This window comes from Pseudonaja textilis, chromosome 15, assembly GCF_049901715.1.
Source record: "Pseudonaja textilis isolate UNSWEBS1 chromosome 15, rPseTex1.2, whole genome shotgun sequence".
Taxonomy (NCBI): domain Eukaryota; kingdom Metazoa; phylum Chordata; class Lepidosauria; order Squamata; family Elapidae; genus Pseudonaja; species Pseudonaja textilis.
In genome coordinates this window covers 17,570-41,513 of record NC_142004.1, presented here as the reverse complement: position 1 = coordinate 41,513, position 23,944 = coordinate 17,570, and the positions used below count along the sequence as shown (strand labels likewise).

At 52.0% G+C, this 23,944-nt stretch overlaps 5 protein-coding genes across 12 annotated transcripts; 2 read left to right on the top strand and 3 right to left on the bottom strand.

Annotated features, from left to right (window-relative positions):
• Window positions 1-116: 116 nt before the first annotated feature.
• On the bottom strand, window positions 117-7,312 carry CHEK2 (checkpoint kinase 2). 3 transcript variants are annotated; one of them, XM_026719328.2, is made up of 14 exons: window positions 7,040-7,312; window positions 6,765-6,889; window positions 6,516-6,663; window positions 5,646-5,736; window positions 5,423-5,531; window positions 4,723-4,779; window positions 4,385-4,446; window positions 3,806-3,905; window positions 3,229-3,315; window positions 2,923-3,086; window positions 2,328-2,443; window positions 1,204-1,289; window positions 732-812; window positions 117-253 (listed from the first exon to the last, which is right to left on the bottom strand). In XM_026719328.2, the coding sequence occupies exons 1-14, from the start codon at window positions 7,260-7,262 to the stop codon at window positions 170-172; spliced, it is 1,533 nt and encodes a 510-aa protein (XP_026575113.1). In that variant the 5' UTR covers window positions 7,263-7,312; the 3' UTR covers window positions 117-169. The 3 variants fall into 3 exon arrangements, with proteins under 3 accessions (XP_026575113.1, XP_026575114.1, XP_087769042.1); XM_026719329.2 differs by having other exon boundaries at window positions 4,723-4,776; XM_087912916.1 differs by lacking the exon at window positions 4,723-4,779.
• A 6-nt stretch (window positions 7,313-7,318) lies between these two features.
• Window positions 7,319-8,827, top strand: HSCB (HscB mitochondrial iron-sulfur cluster cochaperone). 4 transcript variants are annotated; one of them, XM_026719332.2, is made up of 6 exons: window positions 7,319-7,556; window positions 7,638-7,734; window positions 7,838-7,927; window positions 8,004-8,148; window positions 8,269-8,294; window positions 8,553-8,827. In XM_026719332.2, exons 1-6 carry the CDS (start codon window positions 7,372-7,374, stop codon window positions 8,589-8,591), a joined length of 582 nt encoding a protein of 193 aa, XP_026575117.1. In that variant the 5' UTR covers window positions 7,319-7,371; the 3' UTR covers window positions 8,592-8,827. The 4 variants fall into 4 exon arrangements, with proteins under 4 accessions (XP_026575117.1, XP_026575116.1, XP_087769048.1 ...); XM_026719331.2 differs by having other exon boundaries at window positions 8,269-8,316; XM_087912922.1 differs by lacking the exon at window positions 8,269-8,294.
• Window positions 8,828-9,564: 737 nt separating this feature from the next.
• LOC113448612 (solute carrier family 2, facilitated glucose transporter member 11-like) lies at window positions 9,565-16,457 on the bottom strand. The gene is given in 13 exon segments (XM_026719325.2): window positions 9,565-9,971; window positions 11,132-11,259; window positions 11,831-11,903; window positions 12,120-12,221; window positions 12,313-12,423; window positions 12,792-12,979; window positions 13,247-13,395; window positions 13,490-13,619; window positions 13,833-13,957; window positions 14,342-14,502; window positions 15,770-15,868; window positions 16,184-16,328; window positions 16,330-16,457. Coding segments are annotated over 13 exon segments (1,653 nt in total). The 5' UTR covers window positions 16,371-16,457; the 3' UTR covers window positions 9,565-9,770.
• Window positions 16,458-17,479: 1,022 nt separating this feature from the next.
• CCDC117 (coiled-coil domain containing 117) lies at window positions 17,480-20,325 on the top strand. Its single transcript, XM_026719333.2, has 4 exons — window positions 17,480-17,758; window positions 17,850-18,005; window positions 18,085-18,237; window positions 18,407-20,325. The coding sequence occupies exons 1-4, from the start codon at window positions 17,577-17,579 to the stop codon at window positions 18,660-18,662; spliced, it is 747 nt and encodes a 248-aa protein (XP_026575118.1). The 5' UTR covers window positions 17,480-17,576; the 3' UTR covers window positions 18,663-20,325.
• A 1,191-nt stretch (window positions 20,326-21,516) lies between these two features.
• XBP1 (X-box binding protein 1) lies at window positions 21,517-23,423 on the bottom strand. 3 transcript variants are annotated; one of them, XM_026719371.2, is made up of 5 exons: window positions 23,163-23,423; window positions 22,989-23,085; window positions 22,791-22,895; window positions 22,510-22,715; window positions 21,517-22,388 (listed from the first exon to the last, which is right to left on the bottom strand). In XM_026719371.2, the coding sequence occupies exons 1-5, from the start codon at window positions 23,414-23,416 to the stop codon at window positions 22,199-22,201; spliced, it is 852 nt and encodes a 283-aa protein (XP_026575156.2). In that variant the 5' UTR covers window positions 23,417-23,423; the 3' UTR covers window positions 21,517-22,198. The 3 variants fall into 3 exon arrangements, with proteins under 3 accessions (XP_026575156.2, XP_087769047.1, XP_087769045.1); XM_087912921.1 differs by having other exon boundaries at window positions 22,510-22,619; XM_087912919.1 differs by having other exon boundaries at window positions 22,510-22,895.
• Between the last annotated feature and the right edge of the window lie 521 nt (window positions 23,424-23,944).

The window sequence follows — 23,944 nt, the reverse complement described above, 5'->3', positions numbered from 1 at the left end:
GGCTGCCAGGGAAGGGGCGGTCCACGGTGCCAGCCCCCGCCCGCGCCGGGGGTCCGGAGGACTCAGCAGGTCGCTTGGCTGAGCTGCGCAGCCCAGGAATGCAAGCAAGGCGCAGCTGGTTCTCAAGTTTTATTACAGTTTTTAATATCAAAAAAGGGGCTTGAGGCAGTCATGAAGGCTCTGGCTGCACTTTCTGCCTCTTGGAAGGTCCCGCCTCCTCGTCCTCTTCGTCTCTTTTTCTGCCTGGAGGCGCCTGGAAAGGGGTGGAAGCCACGTCAGTCACTTCTTGCAGAGCAACCCCCCTCTTTTGCTGGTCAGAGGCTGGTGCAAGCCCCATGTCCAGGAACAAGAGCTGTGGCCCAAGAGATGCCCAAGAACAGCTGCCCCCGAGCGATCCACATCTCCGTGCCCTCAGTTTCATTGTTTCAGCTCTGCTGCATGTGGTGTGATGGCCAGGACAGTTAGCTCTTTGTGGGACTGGAGACTGAGCCAAAGGGGATGTTAAGTCCTCAGCCAAGCAGAGCCCCCGAAAGGCCTTCCGATGTTCAAACACAACATGGAGGACAGAACAAAGCCTGCGTTGGGCCTGTGTCCCCCAGCACTAGAAAACATTTTAGCCCACACTCAATGGCACACATGGGCACCAGACGTGGACTTTTAGTGTTATTTGGTAAGCCAGGAGCTGCTGGGTCCCTTTTTCAAGAACAAAAGCAAAGGCCAGGAATACCTACCGAAGTCAGAGGCTCAGGCTTAACTCTCACGTCCTGTGTTTGAGCAAGTAACTGTTGAAAAGTATGCCTCATATGTTCATCCTAGGAGGAACACATGTGAACGCAGATTTAAGGGAAGCCCTGGGACAGTCGACATGCACATTGGCCAATCAATAATGCTGAATGATATGACAGGAGACCCTTTCTGGCTAAGTGGCGTTCTACAGAGCACAGCAAAGAAGAGAAAAGGCCACAGAAGGCCACAGAAGGAAAGGAAGCCTGACTCTTGCTTGGCTTCCTAGATCTGGCTCACTGCTACCTCTCTTCACCTCTGGGCCAGAATTTGACAAAACAGGGCTCAGGCACACTCCCTGCCTCATTCTTCTTCCTGCGGAACCACCCCACTCCTTCTTGTCCTCCAATCTCCCCTAGAGGAAATTCCTCAGCAAGCAGGCAGATCCCTCACAAACGGGCAAGCCACCTTGGTCCCTACCTGCAGCCAGGAATGCTCCAAGGCCTCTTCTATTTTCAAGCGCCTGGTGGGGTCCACAACTAGCAACTTCTGAACCAGGTCAAAAGCTGCAACAAGGAAACAACAGGCTGTTAAAATCAGGGGAACTCCACCTTCCTATGGTGCATAGACGCTGCTGATGGAGGCTTTCCTTGCCCTATGGCATCCCTGCATCGCTACCCTCTCTCCTGTTGGAACTGTGATAGCAACTGAGAACTTAACCCCCTCGCCCAAACAATGCCATCTATCAGAACCTAGAAAGGCCATCTTGCCCTCTGGAAGAAGCAGCTCCACAGAGGTCTGTAGGGCTCCAACCCCGATGAATGTCTTTGAATGCCTGGCTGAGCTCCCAGGCCATGTGGTTGGGCTTTGGGACTTGTTTATGTGGGGTTTTTTCTTTTGGATGCATATGTTATGTTTCAACTTTATTATTTGCTTTTAATAAGTGTAAATTGTCCAGAGTCATTTGGCCTCCAAATTGCATAGATAAATAACCACACCATAAGTAACCTTCTGTTAACATGAGCCCAACATGAGAGAGAAAGGATCGAGGATCCCCATCAACAACACCTCTACTTCTTCTCCTCACCTTCCTGTACCATCTAAACATGGAAGAGTCTCTCTCTCTCTCTCTCTCGCTCTCTCCTAACCCGGGTGAAGATATTGTCTTTTACCCTGGAGTGTCTCCAAGTGCAGCTCCTGCTAATCTGTCGCCACTGACAGAGCAGGCTGCAGGAGGGGCACTCTGGCTCTTCCTTCGCCATTCTGCTCCATCTCCCCAGTGCCTTTAGAGGCCTTCACCGGAGACGAGACTTCCCCATCTTGGTACCTTCTCAAGGTAACAGTACTAATCAGTGGCAATGTCTAAAGTTCCCACTCAGGTCTCTTCAGGACAGGGAGGCCTGGGTGCCTCTGCAGGGCCCTTCCTTGGAGGTTCACTCGGAATGAGATTCCAAGGTTGGGAAGGCTGCAAACTTTTGGGCAAGTTCAAAAGTTAAGACAAAGGTATGCTGATTGACTGGTGCCCCAGAAGCAATCAACCCACTCTCTCCCCACATATTCCCCGTCTCTGTGTCCTCCCAGTTCCTTGAGAAGCACTGCCATACCATCTCTGGACACATCTTTCCATACTTCTTCAACGAAACAGTAGTTGCCGCTGGTGATCTGCTGTGTCAGAGAGAGACAGGCACTTTTCTTGGAGAAAGGTGGGTAGCCAGAAAGGCTGAACAAAAAGAAGAACAGAAAAGTCCTGCTTTACTCCTTTTATAACGGGACAACTGAAGCTCATAGTCCTCAAAGCCGTCTTTGGCCAGGTTTTGCATCTCTGTTGTCACATGAAATATGACAACTGTAGTGTAAATCCTAAAAAAGGTGCATTGCTTTTTAAAACAATCTTTCCCAAACAGGTCTTAAAATTCCACCACTCCTCAAACCGTGGCCCTCATCAGAATGTGCAGGGTGGGTTTTGGCCATGAAAGATGGCTCCTCCAGCATAGCTAAGTTCTACATTAGCTTGCAATGCCAAAGAGATCTGTACTCTGGTCTGGGGCTGCAATCCCCGGGGGAGGGTGGGGTGGAGGGTGTAGGCTCACCCAGACATTATTCCAGTCTCACTGACTTTGCACCAAGGTACAGGATTAGTTCTGGTGAAGGATGGGAGGTGAAGCTGAGTATTTTACCAGCCATACAAAACTTTTTTACCACATAAAGAGAATCACTCCAAGACTCCAGCAGTCCACAGACCGTCCATATCCAGCTGTTCCAGCAAAATTTAGAATCTCTGGAGCTAGGTAGTCAGGAGTGCCACATAATGTTTGCATAAGAGAAGTTTCTCCAATGATCTTGGATTGCCCAAAATCTGTAATCTTTAAAAAAGAAAGTTGAGAACAGTTGAAATAAAACTTTTTCTTGTGCCTGTTCAATCTCATGAGAAATGTACATCTTACTTTGTCCTCTTACTTGATATAAAAGGAATTTGCATAGAGGGGAAGGCAGTTGCTTACTTACCTTGACAAGGCAGTTCTCTTCCCTAGATGATAAAAGCACATTCTCCAATTTCAAATCCCGATGAATTATGCCATGTTTGTGAAGGTACTTTGCAGAATACCAAAAAGGGGAAGAACCATAGAATAAATAGACTTACAAAAAAATGAAAGACAGGAGTCTAGTAGCCCCTTTTCAAACTGACATGGTTTACTTTTAAGGCATAAGCTTTGGTGGTCTGCTGATTACTATTCACTGCTATTCACAGCTCTGTTTAACTTCTGTTTGTGCTTTAAGCCATAAATTACCTATCTGACAGCTCCCCAGGGGTTAAACCCCCCCCATTCCTTCTTGATGTAATGCAGGGGTATCAAACTCACGGTCCATGGGCCAGATGCATCACGTGCCGCCCATGCCCACCCCCAGTTTAGCGAAGAGGGGAAAAGTGATACATCATGTGATGTGACATTGCGAGTTTGACATCCTTGATTGTAATGCAAAGCATAAACCCACCTCTTAACCGCAAACCCAGCAAAGATGCCATAGAAAATACTGCAGCTGAGCCACCAGCCAAACTCCCAGTTCATATTGTCACAATTACCTGCACAGCCAACAACATCTGGTAAAAATAAAGTTTGCAAGTTTTTTCACTGAGCCGTGCTGGTCGCTGAACCTTGTCAAACAGTTCCCCACCTTCCATCCTGAAAAGATTAGAGGGAAGGTGAAGGGCTTTGTTTTCTTCCTGAGAAGCACATGTCAAGGTCATGCACAGAGACCCAAAGCCAACCAGGAAAGGTAGGCTCTTCAGGTTGAAATTAGAAGAATTTACAGATGACCCTAGCTGACCTGACCTGTTTCCTGGCTTGCTGGACCTCAGAGTTGTTTCAGTCACAAGCATTTGCGATCAAGGGATTGTTCATCAAACACCTCACCTGGACCTCCAAAATCAGGTGCCAAGGTAATAAGCCTTCAAGCAGCACTTGGACAAAGACGGAGATGGGCTCTACTTCCTATAGTTAATTGGGCCTTGAGATGCTATTCAGTTCTTTTAGAGATACGTTTTCTTTCTTTTCCTTCACCCTTGCTAGCTCATCTTCTAAATATTGCTGTTTTCTGGGAATCCCGAACGCTCATTTGAATTGCAATGGGTCACAGACAGAAACCCAGAACTACAACTTACAATTCCAACACAATGTAAAAGTCTTTTCCTTCAAAGAAATCTATTATCTTGATTAGGCAAGGCTGCAGAGAAAAAGAAAGACAATATTCAGAAGTGACTCTTGCAAAAAGCATTTAAAACAGCAATTTTGTTTTGCTTTTAAAAAGAGGGATTGTGAATCCATTCGTACAGATACGTGTCATCGGATTAAGTACAGTATGCTCTAAAAAAAGAACATCAGAGTCTTTTTCAAACAAATAAACTTCTCCAGAAACCTTACCAGTAACTTAGTTCCAATCAAAAGAGAAGAAGAGCAAAACCAGTTCAGAATATGCTATTCGCTTTGAAGTGTCACTCACGTGGTTGATCCTCTTCAAGATCCCCACTTCTGTCTCAATGTTAAAGGGCTTGTTCTGCTGTTAAACAATGGAGCATCAAAATGTAAAGTCACCCTTGCAGTTTGAACTCATCTCTTTAAATGGAAACAATTTCAAAACAAAACAGGGCCCAAGATAGTGATAAGAGTGGCTGCTGTAATGAAGCAAAAATCAGAGGAAAAGAAATAAAAATGCCTGGGCTGAACTGAAAATTATAAGGGAGACAGTCAGACAAAGCAGCTCTTGTAGAAAAGCGCTTGGCTTTAAAAAGTGGGAACAGAAGCCGATAAATGAAGCTTATTTGTGCAGCAAAGCTGTTACCATCCCTTTTCTACAGGACCGTACCCATCCATTGAGTGGTGGGGGTGGTGGCTCTGGGGCAGTTTGAGAGCTTGGTTGAAAAATTATGCATTTAGATAAATGTTTTAAGTCCCTTGGTCTTACAAAGGGGTTCCCTCAAGGCGGAGGGTGAGGGGTTTGAGCAAGATAACAGACCAGTCAACATTTTCTTCCTGAATCAACCTCTAGTGAAAAACACACATAGAGTAAAGGCATGGAGGCTACACAGAGTCCACAAACACCCAGCCAGATAATGCACAAATATGTTGCATCAACAGATAAGGAGCAGCTATATAATCAGGGAAGCAATACTCCAGGATACAAACAAAATGGAAAGACTTACTGTTTCTGGCAAAACGTCAGTCATAAACTTTGATTTCTTTATGATTTTTATGGCAACTTTCCTATGGGTGTCCCTTTCAAAGGCCAACTTCACCTCTCCACAGGCCCCACTAACAGAAATAGAAGGAAATGTTGCTGTGGTGCCTAGCAGTCTTGTTCTTACTCATGGGGAGACCCATGATGAAACCAACCTGCCCCCCAAGAAAGGGATCTTTCCCACCAACCTGCCCAGCCTCTTTGAGACGATGTATTTCTTCTGCATTTCCTTGGGGTATTCCAGCTGATGCCCGGCATCCAGGTCAAAGAACATAAATACTGGGAAAGCAGCAGAGAGGGCACTCCTGTTACAAATGGCACAATGCCCCTTTGCCCAACCCAATCATCGCCATGCCACACCGCAGAGGTGGCTGAACATGGACAATGACTAAAGGGCAAGGCTATCTTCAGGGCCCGAGAAAACCAGCAAATGCAGAAATATTCAAGGCAAATTGTGGCCATCTGGTAGGAGCTTTTGCCCCCAAATATCTAACCGTGGGTCTACTTCATACCCTCACCCCTTTTCCTTAAAGCTAAATACTATCTGAAGCCTTGAGTATCTTGTCAGAACTTCCTCCTGCTCTGCTTAGACAGGCATTTGGAAGTGTAGTTGGCAGGGAGCAATTTGTGTGGGTGGGAGGGAGCAGAGCAGTTTGTAACCCCTGGTGCCCAGGGATCCTGCCCCAGACACTTAGACTGCATTCCCTGCGCTGGATCACCTGAAGGGGGAATGGGAAGAGCCAGGAGGTGATCTTGCAGAGGCCCTGCCTCAATCACTTTGGTTGGTAGGGTAGGGCTTGGCACACTCTCTGCAGGGTTCCAGCCTGGGGTGCCCGCGGCATGCATTTATGTTTAGGTTGCATTGTTTGGGGGCAGAGTGGGATGGGTGTCCAGCCCTGGGCATGTGAGGTGTGCCAGGTGAGTTTAAGACGGCTTCCGAGTTTGCTCCGGCTCTGCTGCTCCAGAGAACAAATGTTGAAAGGGGTGCTGTGTACCTGTCACAAAAGTAGGTTTTCCGTGCTTCCTGCTTTTGGGCATGCCAAGCAAGCTCTGCCTACCTTTGTTGTGAGGCAGAGAAAGGGCAATTTTGGCCACGTGGGCCAGAGGAATCTTCTTGCCCTTGCCCACCAGGTGGTCATTGACAAAGGTCCCATTTGCACTTTGGTCTTCCAGGTAAGTCACAAAGCAGCCCCGAGGCCCCGGTTCCTTAGCAGAAGAGCAAACTTCGGTCAGCTCCCATCGACAGGAGGCAGCCGGCAGACCCAGCGCCCCAAGGGGGCAGCCCCCCACCAAGCCCAGGGGCTTACTCTAAAAATGCGGAAATGCTTTTTGCTGTACTGCCGGTAGGTTTCGTTCCTGGGCAGATCCAGCCCGGAAAAGCTGTAGTCGCAGCCGGGATCGCGGCCAAACCAGTACTCGTTCTTCAAGCAGACTGAGCGGGAAGAAGAAGAGCGGCTCCGCTCAGCCCGGGCAGAAGAGGGACACGAGGCGGCTCGCCCAAGTCAAGAGATCCGTCCCGAGCCGCCTGCTCCCGCCCAGCCTTCCCTGCAGCCGCGCCAAAGCCCCCGGGCCGGCTACGCACCGCAGTCGGCAAAGCCCCCGGCCAGGCCGAAGAGCTGTCCCCACGGCCGAGGCGCCTCCGCCGCCTCCGCCTCCTGCTCCTCGGGGATGGCGGGCAGGTCGTGCGCGGGGAGGGTCTCCAGGGAGCTGAGCGTGCCCGAGGAAGAGCTGTTCAAGGAGCCTGACGGCGGCTGGCTCGACTGCGTCCCGGCCGCCCGCGGGGGCGACGACTCCCCGTGGGACATGAGGCTGTAGCGCCGGGAGCCCTTCCGCGCCTCCTCCCCGCTTTGGGCCTTGCGCCTGCGCGGGGCGGGGCGCCCGCCTGCCTGCCTGCCTGCCTGCCTGCCTGAGCGGATGTGGCGGCGGGCGTTGCGCGCGGGGCCTCCGAGGCGGGCCCGATCCCAGGCGGCCGGGCGCTGCTGCTGGAGCTGCGGGGCCCCGCTGAGGGGGGCGGGGGCGGCGGGCCCCGGCTTTTGCCCCTCGTGCAGCGCCTTGCAGCCGCCGGAGCCCCGCGCGGACCTCTTCGGGGTGCTGGGCTGGTGAGGGGCGCCCGGGGCGGGCGGGGCGGGCGGCGGGCGGCGGGCGGAGCGGCTCCCGTTGACGCTCCTTCCTCCCCGCAGCCCGCGCGGCTTCTCCCTGGACTTGGCCCGGCTCCGGCAGCGGTTCCTGGCCCTGCAGCGCTCGCTGCACCCGGACCGCTTCAGCCGCCGAGCGCAGGTGGGAGCCGGTCGGAGGAGCCCCGCTGGGCTGGGTTGGGAGGCCCCGAGGCCCTTGACCCCGCGACGGGGCGGGCGCCGTGACCCCCCTCCGTGCCTTGCAGGCCGAGCGCGGCTTCTCGGAGCAGCACGCCGCCCTGGTCAACCTGGCTTACGGCACCCTCCGCAGCCCGCTCAGCCGCGGCCTCTACCTGGTAAGGCGGCGGGACGGGGTGGCGGGAACGGGGGCGGCGGGGTCCATCCTGAACCGCGGCCTCTGCTCCCTGCCAGCTGGAGCTGCGCGGAGTCGAGTTGGCGGCGGGCAGCGATGCGGAGGCCGAGCCCGGCTTCCTCGCCGAGGTCCTGGAGCTGAACGAGCAGCTGGCGGCCGCGGACTCCGAAGCGAGCCTGGCTGGGCTGGAGCGCCTTCTGGCAGGTCGGTGGGAGCCTCTGCGGCCTCGGGTGGCGGGAGGGGAGGGGAGGTTTCTCTGAGCTTTCCTGCGTGGGGCCCGAAGGCTGCGGGGCTTCCTCCTCCTCCTCCTCTTCTCTCTTCCAGCAAAGCAAGAAGCTCTGGTGCAGGAGGTGAGCAGGGCCTTCGAGCAAGGTAGGAGGAGACCAGGTGGGCGGGAGCGTTGGTTGGTCTGGCTGCAGGCAGGCAGGGGGCAGGCAGCTCAATCCCACTCTTGGCCCTCCACACAGCCACGCAGGTTCCTTAGCAACAGCTATTTCTCCGCTTTCCTTCCTCGGGTTTTTCCCCAACTTCCCAGCGTAGTACACGGGCCTGGGGATTTTGGCATCTGTGCTAACTTTTTAAAGCTTGTTCTGGTCTTGTAATTTCAGATGACCTTCACAAGGCCAAAAGACTATTGGGCAAAATGAAATACTTTGCGAACCTAGAGGAGAAGGTGAAGGAAAAGAAAACCCCTTCTTGATCCCTCACTCTGTTTAGGACAATCTGTGATGCAGTTTGGCTTGTCGCTTCCTTGACACCAAGGAGCCATTTGGAGACTGAGGGGGGCGGGCCGGTAGCAACCTGGTTCTCTGCTTGTGGGCCAGAAAGAGAAACGGCCTGTGAGGGAGACCACAAATCAAAATAAAGGCGCTCTGGGGATCCATTTCAGTTTGTGTGTATGAAAGGGGCTTGGCCAAGATGGCACCTACTTGCATCTCTCTTGGTGGAAGCAGGCCGACCATGCTTGGAGAGCTGTTACTGCTCTGCAGGGTGGTAGGCATGAGGCCAGGGAAGGGGGGCTTTTTGTCCTACCCTTAGCCCTGCAGCTGGGAGTCTAGGGCATGCTAGGGTGGATTCACAGAGGTTGCCAGGACTAAAGGGGCATGTGGCCGCTTGCCCAAAACTGTTTCTCGTAGTCACATGTGCCCTGATTGCCATTTGAGTGACCAAGCCCTGGAGCCACACCAGGGCTGAAGACTGGCTTTGCTCAAGGGCTACCAACAAGATGTGGGGTCCCCTCCTACTGGCAGTGGGGTTCTCACAACTCTGATAATTTTTCTGTGTTGTGCATATTTATAAGCCTCTATTTCCTTCACATTTCCTAATTAAAATGCTGTGAGTTTTCATTCTGCCCAGAGAACTACCCAAGATCTTCCCATATTATAATATGTATGGCATCCTAACACGTATTCTCCAGTGTGAGCCTTTCCCTCTTGATTTTCTCTCCCAACTGTCCCTGTTTCTAGCATGCTCCTACTGTGTGCAACAAGCTTGATCGGTGAATGGTGTCTTGGAGGCCAACTGCCATGTCGACCCTGCCAACTTCACTCTCAGCAGCTCTTCCCGCATCCATCCCCTTGATGGCATGGCTCAGCTCTGTTCTAAATGTGAAGAGAGGAGCCAGATGAGAAGCAGTCCTTTATTGAGCAGGCCCTGCTCTCTAGAGGGGTGGGGGGTGGGATGGATAAGCTCGATGCACAGACTCCCCTGCCTTCCACCAGGGTCTGCTGGGCAGTTGGTGGGCTCCGAAGGGTGCAGCCCCTCTGGACCAGCTCCCAGAGAGCCTCTTGGGGTGGCGTCTTCATTGCCCAAATCCAAACCAGCTCTTAGACCTCTAGGCAAAGCTGCTCTCTCTCCTGTGATTCTTCGTCCAGCTCTTTGGCTCTCCTGAAGTTGAGCTTGTGAAATTCTCTCTTAATTTCTAGAAAGGTTTTGTTTCTTGTCTCAGGAATAACACAGAAAACGAAAGTGGCCACTGCGCTGCATTCTAGCAAAAACACAATGAAGCAGTACTGCTTCAGGCCCTTCTGAAAAAAACAAAAAAGTAAAATGTGAATGACCAGGAAAAGCTGCAATGACTCCCATACCCATAACCTCAGGACAAGTTGGACTAGTGTCAACTGTAGTCTTTGGCTATAGCCAACCAAGCCTCCTGTCCTGGTCCAAACATCACCTCAAGCTGTATGGAGGAGGGAATGTCATTGAAGGCACACCAGGCAGCAGCGGGCATTCCTATTTCTGCAGTTGTATTTCACAAATTATGTTTTCGTTAACCTGCTTGTCAAAGTTCCATACTGAAATTAAGAACGGCTTCTAACCGAGCAGAAGGGAGACTTGGCTCTCCCACAACCAAAACCTTTCTGGTCAGAGATGCCCACCAATGGCATGATTTCTGCCATAGCCTTTTTCGAGCCTCTTTCAGCTGCCACCTTACTATGCTTCCTTGCGCTTCGCCGCTATGCAGTGACAGACTGCCATGAACTGAGGGGAGGGGGAAGGGAAGAATGCTTGGGGAAATGAAAGTGTTGCCTCAAGGTCACCCAGCTGGAAGGAGAGGTCCACTTACCAAACTATGCTTGGACTGACTGTTACGAAAACATCTTGTCTGAACCAGATTGGTTGCACTGGGGTGGGCAATGAGAGACAGTTAAAGGAGAGAAAAGTAGGGATTTTGGCACGAAATTTTCAGTTCTGGCTTTGCACTACTACAATAAACTTGATCTTTAATAACCTATATCCCTTTCCCAACAAATGGAGCGAGGATCATTTTTATTTAGAGGTTTAAGTTGTGGCAGGTCTGAGACTTTCCTTGAAAGAGATGAGGGCCAAAGCAGATTCTTTTTCTCAGGTGTCAAGCTTCAATTCACTTCATGCCTGACTTTGGAGAGGAAATGTTTGTAGGCTGAATAATATTTAAACTTGGGCCACCGCTTGATCAAAAATCTAAACTTCTCCACAAAGTATAGAGTCATAGAATCATAGGGCTGGAAGGAACTTTGGAGGTCTTTCGTCCAACCTCCTGCCCTCGTGTGTCATTTCTGTATACCTTCAGAGGAAATGACAAGTCCACTCGGTCAATCCCTTGTGCCCCTTGGAAGCTTCAGCTGGGGATGAAGTCAACCACAAGTGATCAAAATAATTCAGAGCATAAGGATGGAACCAGAGTTTCATGAAACTACCAACGTACCACAATAAAGGGGAAGAGCATGCCAACAGCGAAGAAGCTCAGCCAGCTCACTGATCCTGCAATGGTGTAAGCAGCAGGGCGTGAGGACTGCATGAACAATTCGGTCGTCAAAATGTTTGTCACGCCACCTGAAGGAAGGGGCCCTTGTTAGACAGAGGGAGTAGACATTGCAAAGGACGTAGGCCAGTTCAACCTTCTGTCAGGCATGGTGGGACATAAAGCAGAAAGCTAACAGATTATGACTTTGTCTGTTGGGGGAAGTTGGCTTCAGGTCTATGCAGAAAGATGGATGAAGCTCATGTTTTATTCCAGAGCAGAGTAAAGAATTTCAGTAGCTCCCATCTTGGGCTCCTTGTCAGAAAATTTTTTGAATGGAGGTGTCTGAAGACACCTTGTGTAAATCTATCTGTCCAGTGAGCACCTTGGAAAGTAATTCCCTACCCACCTCTTAATCGCTTAGGCAAGCATGCAAAGCAAATATTACAGTCAGAGCGGCATAAATGAATGTATGCAGTACCTCCAGGTCTTAGTTGGTGATTCTAAGGTTATATAAGAGAGACGTGTTATCCAGGCTGGAAAAAAAAACCCAAGCAAGAAGAGCTCCTGGTTTGGTCTCCCCCAAGTTAGGCCTCCTCAGCCTCTACAGGGCCCTGCAGCCTTGCATGTGTGAATTTCACTGTAATCATAAAAGAACAATACCTGGTCCAAGGCCAAAGCTCAAGATGAAGGCAAATATGCAAGCCATGCTCAGGTATGGTGCCCATGCATAAACCTAAGGAGAAAGCATAGGGCAACAGGTTATATATTTCCTAACTAGTGGGAAAAGTCTGTGAGCCAAGCGGGGGGAGGATGGCATGGCTGGTACTATGCAGGTGGTAGGTAATGGTCAGCGTTTACAGCCACTGCTGCAAAAAGTCCTGCAGGTGGGTGCAGTGAGCAATGGGTATGCTCACCCCCTGAGCTGGAAACAGGGAGGTTCCCCAATTACCTGGTAGGTCAGGGAGATGGTCAGGATGATGCACCAAAGCATCATAAGGCAGTAGCCTCCCAAGATCAAAGCTCTCCTCCCCAGTGATTCAACTAGCGAGCCCTGCAGGAGGAGGAGAGTAAAGCCACTTGTTCACTCAGTGAGCAAACAATCCCTTTGTGGCCACACAGAAACCCTGAATTCTACTACTTACACAGGTGAGGGCAGTGAGGCATTCACACATCCCTGTACCTAAAGTTACATAGGGGATCTTCTCGGGGGGAATCCCTGTCTCTGCAAAGACGTAACTGGAATAAAAGTAAATCTGAGAGAAAGTACAAAAAAATGAGGAAGGGAAGACATTTCGCTTGCCAACAGGGTCGCCAGCAGGGAACAGCTCTGTCCCACGTCCACAGAAACAGTTTTGGATTGCAGCTCGCCACAAAGTCCAAAGACTAAACTGCATGGCCACAGTTCTGCCTTTGAACTGCTGCCAATGCTCAGGAAGGGATCCAACTCCCGCACCTGCTATGTGTCCCCTGTTATCTTGGGCAGAGGTGCTTGGAGAGCAGCAGCTGCATGGAAGAGCTGAGCACCCATTCCCATCCTGCTTTTGGGAGGGAAGCTGTGGGGGAATCTGGCTGCAGCAGGAGCTGGGTGGTGGCTCCTGCCAAAGGGTGCCCTGGCACTCACTGCGTTGATCCCACTGAGCTGCTGGCCCATGGTCAGACAGATGATTGCGATCAGCTGCCAGCGGATGCTACGGTCAGCAAAGAGCTCCCAGGGCTTTTTTGCCTTCTCCCCTCCGAGGGCAAAGTTCTCTCTCTGGATGTCCTCCAGCTCCTTCTGGTAGTGCAGAGGACCGTGGAAGCGCTTCAGTGCTGGGAGAAAAACAGGGTTCAGCCTCGGGATGGAGATCCAGGCCCACCTGAGGCCACTTGGGTGTGGCTCTACTGAAGTGATGGGGACTGATTTGCTCAGAGCTCCTCCACCCCTAGTTTGTCCTGTAGACATGGGCGAGATTTGGGAGCATTTCTTTCTGGCTAAGGAGCTGCTGGCTTGGAGTTGCTCCCCAACCTGAAAGATGTGCCCAGTTCCATCTTGGAAGTTTGGGAGGCATGGCTGCCAAAGGCCGCAGCCCACTCTACCTTTGATGCCCTTGGCCTCGTCCCCTCGGTCTAGTAATGTGAAACGGGGACTCTCTGGAAAGCAGGGAAGGCTCAGGAGTTGGATTATAGCAGGCAGGCCACAGCTCGAGAGGAGGAAAGGCCAGTGTTCCTCTCCCCCCAGCAGCTCCCTGTGGGAAGCAGCACAAAGGCAGCTCTTCAGGACCCGAGGCAGCCAGCGGTTCCCTACACTGGGGCGCCAGTGACCCAGAGTTCGACACTCACCTTAGACCCATCACTTGCCCGGTCAAAATCCCTCCCGTCAGGAAGATGGAACTGCCCATCACCATGGCCCCTCGAAGGTGTCTGGGGGCAGCTTCACCTATATAGAGAGGCTGCACACAGAGTCCAATGCCTGAAAAAAGAAGAGGGTCTCAGGAGCAGTTTTCCCACATACATTTCCGAAAGGACCTGTAGCGGAGAGGCTGCCACTGACGGAAGGAAAGCATCACTGTCCTCAATGAACTGCACACCTGGTACAGGTTGGTCTTTCACATGAAGCACCCAATTCATTAATTATGGGTGGATCTTGGATGCAGTTTTCTGGAGACAAAATCCAATGCTTTACCTGTATTCATTCCGATCAGAAACCTCCCAACGATCAGCAGTTCGAAGAGCCCCGTTGGGGAGCTGGCCCCCATCAGGATAGCAGCAAAGAGGGCAAGGAGGTTATTCACCAGCAGAGTTCCTTTCCTGCCAAAGGAGAAGGGAGTCAGAAGAGCTGAGTCACAGAAGGGAACCCAGGAGACCCCGGAACAGGCTGTGAGAAGGTCAGAAAAAGCAGCCGGCGACTCGGGGTTTTCAAGTAGAGAATGTTTCCTCCCTGCCTGGGCTGGTGCATGGCTGCCACTTGATCAGGCTCACCACCCCTCCAGCCACAGCATGGAACCCATCCCTGCAATGTCTCTTCCCTACTCTGATGGGGCAGTTCCCAGGGAATGTCAAGTCAGGCCAGGCCCTCGCTCTTTGGCAAAGACAACGGACAGTCCAGGGCCTGTCCGCTTCCCTCAACTCTTTAGAGGAGGAGGAATTGCCCAAGAGCAAAGGTAGCACGCCTCTAGGAATGATTATGCTCACCTGCCCAGCCAGCCAGCCATGATGCCCCCAAGGTGAGCCCCAAAGAACCCACCTAGGGAAAAAATAGAAGCAATGGTGGACCAGAGAAGAGTCAGTGTGCTGGAACTCAGCTTGGTCTGGTAACGGCTCTGCCAGGTATCATTGAGGAACTTGTGGATGTGCTGAAAACCCAAAAGGAGAATAATGTGGGGGATGGTACCGATGGTGCTTCCTACTTCCCATCGCCAGTATTGGGATAAGGCTGCCTGGGACACACATACCCTCAATCAAGCAGAGGAGCACGACACTTTTGTCAGAAACAAGGCTAAATGAGTTGCTAGGAATCCACCTCTTCCCTTTCTTCTCCATCTTGGGCACCTAACCTCTGACATGCCCCACGTGCTGGCTGGGGAATTCTGGGAGTTGGAATCTCCACATTCTATAATGGCCAAGGTTGAGACGCACTGAGCTAGAGATGTCTGCAAACACATTCAGGGAACAGCTGGCACCAAAGGATCTAGCATGCCTTGCGCCCAGTGGCTAGACAATGGCCATGGACTCCTTCCACTTCCTCCAGAGGTCCTGGCTGCAGAGGTCCTCTTTCTGAGGAGACTCCTCACTCCTCTTCCTACTGCCCCGGGGCAGCCTCTGGATTTCAGTGCCAGTTTTGTTAATTATCTGTTTATTAGCCACCTGTCTGAAAACACATAGGGTCTCCTGCTTGAGCGGGGGTCCCATCCAGCTGTATTGGGATTGTTCTCCTGAACTGCAGCTCAGCCTGTCAGTCTCCATCTCAGTGTGACCTATGCATACGCATGTGTTTAGCACATGCTGTTGTCCCTCCACGGTTACTTTTGTTTTAAATTGTCCTAGGAAGCATGAAACACTGCATTAAATCAATCTTGTACAGTTTAATTCGTGAGGGAATCAGCTGAGACAGGAAGAGTCAGCTGCCTTGGCACCAGACCTCTTTGGCCTTGTTGCTCTGATCTTTACTCCAGAGAGGCTTCTCAAGTAGTGCTGGGGCTGGGGGAGGAGGAGGTGTTACTCTGGGACAGGATGGGATCCCACGGTTTGGCATTTCTCCCCAAAATGGTTAGATGAACCAGAATGGGGGACCATAGCAGAAGGGGGGTCAGTTACCCCAATAGTGATTCCTACACAGTATTCCTGACAATGTGGCAGATATTTGCACCCATGTCTCTTGCATCTTATGTGGGTCCTGGCAGCCATTCCACACATCCTGCCTTCATCATCAGGCAATGGACCTTGAGCATTTTCAGCCCAGCTGGACATGGAGCCTTTTTCACATAAATCATGGGCTATGAGAAGTCTGTGCTGGTTCATGCACCCTTTCACCCTGCTTCCTCTGAGTTAGGTAAGCGTGAAGAGAAGAATCTATAGCAGAGCAGCCACAAACAGCCCTTCAAGATGCTTTGGAGGCCTTACCTGAGTGGGGGCACTGATAAGAGAAACATTGTATCCGTACTGAAAGGTCCCTCCAATGCCAGCTGCACACACGGTGCCAAGGAGGGTCCAGGTTGGGAGCTATAGAAAGAGGAAGTCCCAAATGTCATGCTCAAGGAGGGCTGACAACCATGAGCACCCCACTCTGGCTCAAACAAAAGTTGTTTGGGTTTGGCAGAGCACGAGATCGCCAGACCTGTTGGGAGCCGTGGGATGGATAACTGTTTTTTTAAATCTGAGCTACTGTTTCCCCCAGCCTAGGAAAACGCATCAGAAGAAAATCACAGCCTGTGGCTGGACCATCAGTAATAGCCTCAGGTCTGAACTAATAAGTAGAAAGCCAATAAGAAAGTAAGTTCCGGCATCTGTTTTTCTTAATGCAGAGACAATACTTACTCTGCCCCAAAGACCATAAGTACTATTCCTATCCACCTGGAGGCGGATCTGTTTTTTCTGGCAGGGGGCTGGTAAAAGCAACTGAAGAAATACACGACTGAGCTGAAAGAGAGAAAAAGAAAAGAGGTCACCAAGGACATCATTCAGGGCTGTAACAGTTCCTTATAAGAAAATGGGGCGGGGGCATTTCCCTTACAAGACAGAAAGTCAGAGGAGGTTACGCCGGGGAGAAAGGAAGAAATATTCCCAGGATGGAAAAACGGCATACACTGGCTATTCTTCCCTTCTTCAGACTGGAAAACCCATGGGGGACACCCAGGGGAACAAGACCAAGAGAGATCCTCGGATAAAGGGAAGCATTTCTTTGCAGAGCACATGGTTACGCTGGGCTAACGTATCTTTTCTTTTCTGTACACTGAGAGTATTTGCACTAAGACGAATTCCTTGTGTGTCCAATCACACTTGGCCAATAAAGAATTCAATTCAATTCAATATTCTATTCAAGTCTAGTCTATATTCTAGTAGTCCTTATTCTATTCTATTCTAACGGTGGTGCAAAGTGGGATGGCATGTATCTAGGTCTCAAAGAGAAGCTCAGCTCTTAGACTGTCTGTGCGCATCCAATGATGAAGGTGCTAGAAATCGGGAGAGCCATCTCATCTTAGCCGTGAAAAACGGCTGGGTGATATTGGCACAGTCCCTCTCTCTCTCAGCCCCAGCCCACCCCACAGGGTTGTTGTGCTGGGGAAATGAGAAGGATTAGGTATGTTCATTGCCTTGAGTTACCTACCAAGTCATAAAGACGAGGTAAAAATCAGATAAAGGGACAGAGCGGGCAGCTTTGATCGAGTCCACCCCACCGCCCTCCTAAAAGCCCCCAGCCTCGGTTGGGACCTGGCTGCGGGTCGCCCGAAGCACCAATGCTGCGGCCGCAGGTCGGCGCCGGTGCCTGGGAACGGGGCTGGAAGCTCCCGGAGACCCGCAGCCAAAGGGGACGGAGCTCCTCGGGCCGCTCGGAAAGCAACTAAGCGCTGTCCCGCCGAAGAGCAGCGCGGGTCTCGCCGCCCCCCCTTCACCTGGCGCCCGGGACTCCTGCGGGCTCCGGACCAGCGGACCAATGGCTGCCGCTCCATGCTCAACCTCCGAGCGGCCGGGCTGAACACGGCCAGCCAAGGGACCAGCGCGCTTTATACCGCACCCCCAACCCCATCACACCCACCCGCCGCCTCCCGGCCCGCGCAGCGCCTACGACTCCCGGCAAGCCTCGCGCGCGCATCCGTCACCTGTCGGCGTCTGCGGCGCGGCTGGGTCACGTGCCCGTGCCCGAGCCCGCCTGGCGGCCTGGCGGCGGCGCCACCTCTCACAAAACCAAAGCGGAGCGGCCAGCACCGCCATGGCCTCCGGGCCGTTGCCCAGTTCCTGCCCGCCGCCGCTGGCCCCGCGGCCCCGCGCCCGCCGCCTCGCCGCCCTGGGGCCGGCCAGACCTCCGGTCGGCGTGCGAGGCTCGTCGGTCAGCCCGACCAGCGCCCCACTGCGTGCCTGGAGGAAGCACCGGATGGAGGAAGAGCCGGAGGGGTGAGCAGGGCCGGGCCCCAGGCAGGCAGAAAGGCAGGCGGGGTGTCCGCCGCGGTGCCGGATGCCAGCCTCTTCGCTGTTATCTCCCCAGGTGCCCCCCGGGCAAGAAGGCGGCGGCGGCGGGGTGGCTGTGCTGCGCAGGGGCGCCTCCCGGCCCGCCGGAAGTGCCCTGCGAGGAAATGGAGCAGGTCGGGCCGGAGCAGCAATGCGAGGCTGCACGTCGGAGGCTGCAGGAGATCGAGGACAGGTGAGCCGCTTGCCCTCCCGCCGTAGAGGTCGCCCTCCACCCGCTTCCCTCTCACGGGGCTTCCTCCTTTCCCCGCCAGGATCACCGAGGAAGAGGAGGAGGAGGAAGAGGAGGAGGGACTTGCAGGTCGGCCCGAGGGCCACCTGCCCATCTTGGTCCTGTCCCACACACTGCAAACCGGTCTGAAGCAAGACTACGAAGGAAACTTGACCAAGAAAATCATTGAGTCCATGTACGTATAGCTTTGGCTCCAACAGGGAAAGTGGGGAATTGAATCCCAACTATCTTAGGAGCTGCCCCCTTGGGTGTGGGAGCACCCCTGCCCTAGAGGAAAGACCCGGAGCAGCCTGGCCAAGGGCTGTTCCCCAGAAATTGATTTTGACTGTAGTGCTTTCTCTCAGGAGCCGTCCATCAATGGAGCTGGTGCTTTGGAAGCCTCTCCCTGAATTTCTCCCTGAAAAAGGAGGTCCGGTTTCTATTAAGGGCTACAAGCCATTGGTCACAGAAATACGCCTTGGAAAGCTAGCAGCCCTGGAAGCTGCCTTTCCCTCACAGACAGACAAATTCCTGACACAGTCTCAGCAAGCAGAAATGCCCTTGGCCCAGTTCGGGGCAGGTGGATCAAATGGGCCTGCAGAAGAAGAGATGGAGCTGTAGAAGAAGGGAACGAAGCAAGCTGATTTATCTTTACTTTCTGGACAAGCAGAGATTGAAAGGTGCTGTTCTACAGGAATCCCCAGGAGCTTAGTTTTAAATCTAGGATGCAGGGAAGGCACTTGGAGCTTCTGAAAATAAGCTGGCTGGTTCTTTGTGTGCACCTTGTCATCTTTTTACACAGTGAGATGCCAAACCTTATGTCCCATCCTTTATGCCCACTAAGCTGGAAGCCTTGTTTTCTTGGAGCACCAATCTAGAATTTGGGTTTTGGTTAAGAAATCTGATTGCTTGTGACAAATATAGCATTCATTTCTGCTTCAGCCTTTCAGAGTTTGAGCCCCTGTATTTCCCTTGTTCTAGCTATTGGCAACATATGTCTGTTCAGGCACGGGGATACAGATCCTTCTTCAACTCAAGATCAGTTGGTGGCACTGACTTGCAGGCTCTATTGTATGAGGAGTGATTTACATTGGCAAAAGGCCTGTGTCCCGCGGTTCCTCTCTTGAGAATTTCAGTGGGCACTAGTAGCACTGAGGGAAATAGATATGGTTGTGGCAACCTAGCTGAGCACAGCTGTTGGTAGATAATATGCCAGTTAAACATCAGACTGCCTAAGCTATCATATTATGCACTTTTTAATTTCTTGTGTGGTCAAGGAGCCAATTGGCAGCCTAGTGCTCTGAAATTCTTACAGCGCCACTGTAAATGAAGATTATTGCAGGAATTTTTATGTATAGGAAATAGTTTTTCTAGGAAAATCTTAAGCTTTACACACTGCCTACAAGAAAGCCAGGAAAGGCAACCTCAGTTAATTTTTTTCCCTGTGAAGGAGGACAGCTGAAAGAAGCTTGTGCATTTTTAGTTCTATTTTCAATTTTCTGCAGATACTTTCTTGGTTCCAAAATGTATTAGCCTTCCTAGCTAATAATTATTTTTAAACTTAACGTGGGGCAGATCTCAGCAAGTCTACTCTGATGTTTACAACTCAATTCTTTATATCGCTACTTTGTGAAATTGCCTCTGCTTTTAAGCAACCTTTTCATTTAGCAAAAGCCTTTGTGCCTCTCTTCTGTTTGTTGAGTAGCAAGCCCATGTCACACTAAAAGCTTGTAATCTTAAATTAAGAGGAGCCAGATAGCCCTTCTGTGTACTGAGATCAGAAACCATCTCTCACAGGGAGAGCACAGCAAGTGCCAAGCAATCACAGGGTGGGAATTGGCTTTGCCTACATCTTGTAAAACCAAGGAATCTATCTGCCTTTATCAGAGCTGTTCATGTTAATGTTGGTTAGATTTTGCTCCGGTGTAAGGAAAAAAGGACATCTGTTCCTTCAACTGCACATAAAGTAACATCCCCAATTGTTGGATTGGCCTTGAAATTACCCACCTCACTCATGGATAAAAAGATCTTTTTGAGTGTATCCAACCAACAGTGTAATTTTTTTTTGAGGGATAGATGGGCACCCGTTTGTGGAACAAGAATTGCCTAAGAGATGGGAATTCTGGGAGTGTTTTTGTTGGATTGTTAATATAGAAACCAGCAACACTGCATTGTGGTCTGCCTGCCATTGGGCCAAATCGCAATTTGTATGTCAATAAACACTTTTTTTAAAAAAATGTAAATGCTGTACATTGCTAACAAATACTAAAGATTTGTCACTACCTTTTACTTTGCTGTAATCAATTCAGCTCTCAGTGGTTTACATAGTTGAAAGCTATTAAGATTACTTTTGGGGTTTCAAAATCCTTTTGACCTCTGTTGGATCTGTTTTGGCACTTTGTGAACTGCCAGGCTTTAGTCTCCTATGTCAGGGAATGTACCTGGTGTCACATTCTTGTAAACATCCAAGATCAATCAACAATATATAACCATTGGTGATAGAGGTAGATTGCTGCCAGGCTCTGGCTTACTGATTTGTTAGCTCGTAGCACAATACTAGTGGCAAAAAGCTCCTTCCAATGAACTGGAATGCTAAATTACTGTCAGATAATGATAGGCAACAAGTCCTTGCCTGATATATGTGGCAGTTGAAGCAACTGAATTGCAAACAAGCAACACTAAGATCATTACATCACTCGGCCTGCACACCATCATGAGGAAGGGGCCTTGAAAAGGTAAGATTGCCAGACACTTTCAGAAAGTTCTGAGGTGATTAAGCATTTTAGTCTTTAGCCAAGGAGTAGTTGTACACAGAGACCTCCTGTGGAAATCCCAAAATGATTTCGGCTAACCCTTCTCCATACCTATAAAGAGAAAATGCCACACAGCCCCCCTTATGCAGGGATGGCAACTTTGCACTGTAGCCTTCTATTGCTCAGCTTGTGGAAGATTTAGCTGGGCGCTTCCTATGGTTCCCTGGTTCAAATGAGAACTTTTCTCCTTGCTTCTGCAATATTTGGTAGCTGCTGCGTCAACCCAGGTCTGTAGCTACCATTCCATCAGTGCAGAATTGAACCACTTCCACTTGTTAAGGACATTCAAGCATACAATTGGGCAGCAACCATCCAGAGAGACAACACAGTATACAGTATCACTCATCAGCTCGTGGCAGGATGACGAGAGAAGAAAATATGTTCTACACAGTTGCTACTTTTGAGTAATGGCTGCCCAAGGTTTAACCTTCCCTAAATTTTGCACGCATCATTGTTTAGATTGCCCTATTTCAAGTAATAGTTTATATGGCTAAGAATGCATGTGTATTTATTTACCTATGGCTAGTTGAACTAGTTTGCCAAATTAAAATGAATGGCAGAGTTTGTGCAGAACCTTAAACGGACCAATACATTTCCCCGTCTTTCTGAATCATCTTCCACTGTTACCTCCCTCCCACTTTAGAACAAAGGAAGGAAAAAGATACGACTTGCTCTGCATTTTAATTACAGCAAGTTTAAATATGCTGCCAGAAAATAACTTTCAAAAAAAGCGGTACATGTATATTTACATAATATCTTGCCCCACCGCCTTTATTTACCCATTGAGGAGAAGCTACTGAGAGGGATTAGCAATTTCTCCTTAAGCAGGATCCCCTTTTTTCCGACAAAGCTGACTCGAGTGGCGGTTTCATTTCTTGGAAGGGCTATGGAACACCTTGATGACATACCAAAAAAAGAAGCAATACTTAGGAATCTGATGAAACACTTTCAAGAGGAATCTTCTTCCAAAACACCTGTCCATCTGAGAGCTGTCCAAAAGCTATCACACACTGATCAGCTGAGGAAAGAGCTCCTTGGCAAAGGCCTCCTCCCAGCTGCAATCTGTGTCCACAGGAGAGGACAGGTCACTGAACGGGGAGGGTGAGCCTTCATAGCCCGAGTCACTGGCTGCATCCAGCAGTGAGGGAGGCCTCTGGTCTGAGGAGAGCAGATGGGAGAGGCCCAGGTCAGGCAAAAGGGTATCTGCAGGCTCCTCCTTCACAGAGACAGGGGCCTGCAGGGGAGGAGAAGCCACCACTTCCTCCAGGAGTGCACTGGTCTGGGTGGCTGCTTCCGATATGATCTCCAGGAAGAATGGCTTGGTGTATTCATGATCAAACCTGATCAGTTCATTAATGGCATCTTGCTTGAGTGGTGCAGGCCCCAAGGAGGGGCTGGTGGAGGCAGGTAAGGGAACAGCTGCTTCTCCACACACTTCCTGCTGCAGCTTTTCAAAGAAGGTTGCCTGGGAGCTGCTGCAGTGCAGGAACATGTTTGGATCCAGACTGTCCAAAATGCCCAAGAGGAGATCAGACTGTAAGAGAACAGATACCCACCCCAATTTTGCTGGTTAGCACAGGTGATTCAGAGAATCCCCCTGACATTCGCTTCTAGCTGGACACTGAACAGGAAGGTTAGCAGCTAATTTTACCCACCTCAGCATCTGAAGAAGCCAGGCTGCCTGTGCCCAGAGGGAGGCCACCTTCATCCTCTTCCTCTTCCTCTCCCCCACTGTGGAGGCAGAAGACTGCTGGGCCTGTCCCTGCTGCGGAGGAACACGTAGTCTAAGTGCTGCGGACTCAGAGGACCCGGTCTCTGCCCCCCCAGGGGCGATGCTTGCTGTCTCCTCCTGCGTTTCCACCTGCGGGGAAGGGTCCTTGGTGAGACGGGCGGAGGCAGGCGCCCTGGCGGGGCTCCTCGGCCTGCTGACCCTCACCTTCAGCGCGGGAAGTCCGAGACGGAGGCGCAGATCGTGGTTCTCGCGCGCCAAGCTGTGGGCGCGCTCCTGCAGCCGCCGGTTCTCGGCCACCAGTTTCTGGTTCTGCGAAAGAAAAGAGCGAGCGGGCGCGGCGGTGAGAGGGCGCCAGCCGCCCGGCAGCCCTCCTCGCCCCGCCCGGCAGCCCTCCCGCCCCACCTCGGCCTCCAGCTCGACGGCCTGCCGCTCCAGCTCGCCCATGCGTGCCTTCTTGCGGTCGCGCGCGCTCTGCGCCGCCACGCGGTTCTTCAGCTTCCTGGAGGGGAGACAGAGAGGCGGTGAGAAGCGTTCGCGTGGCGCCGCGCAGCGCCCGATCCCCGGTCGCGGCCTCACCGGCGTAGGGCCTTCTCTTCTGGGCTGAGGTGCGCCAGGCGCTGCCGCTTACGGGGCGGCGGGGAAGGCGAGGGAGCCCCTGGAGCAGGAGCCGGAGCCGTCGATGCGGCCGGCAGCAGGAGGAGCCTCGGCGGCGCTGCAGGGCCCGGCAGCGGAGCCATCCCGCCGGCGGTGGCGGCCTCGGCCTCCTCCTCCTGCTGCTTCACGAACGACGATGCACCGAAACAACTGGCTCCGTCGGTGCGCCGAACCATCTGCGCTTGCGGTTTGCCGCGGCTCCCAGGCATATCTCACGCCGTGGCTCTCGTTGATTGGCTGCCTCCAGGAGACACCCCCCCACGGAGGCGCTTGCCGATTGGCCTCTAGCAGGCAGGGGCGGGGCGCGACTGCGTGAAGGGAGTCTGACGCAAGCCTCTGGCCTTTGCCGAGCGCCACGCTGGCCGGCCGCACTCGCGCAGCCGCAGAACAACGCCGACGAGGGAGAGCGGGGGCGGGTTTACCGGTGCGAGCGAGCGTTTCCTTCCGCCGTCGGTTGCGTGGAGCAGGGCTCGGGCGGAACCCGCAGGAGCGGTTCTTCGCGGAAGTGGCGGCCTCCGCACATCCTGACTGGGCGGGGTTCCCTGTAGCCAGCGGTGTGACCGGGCTTAGTCCGGGGAATACCAGCTCGTTAGGCACCGGGGACTTTTCATAGCTCCCGATGTGTGACAAGGAGAACCCCAAATTAACCGCGTGAAGGAAAGTGCAACGCGGTGAAGAGCGCAGCCGCTAAACTTGGGGTTGGC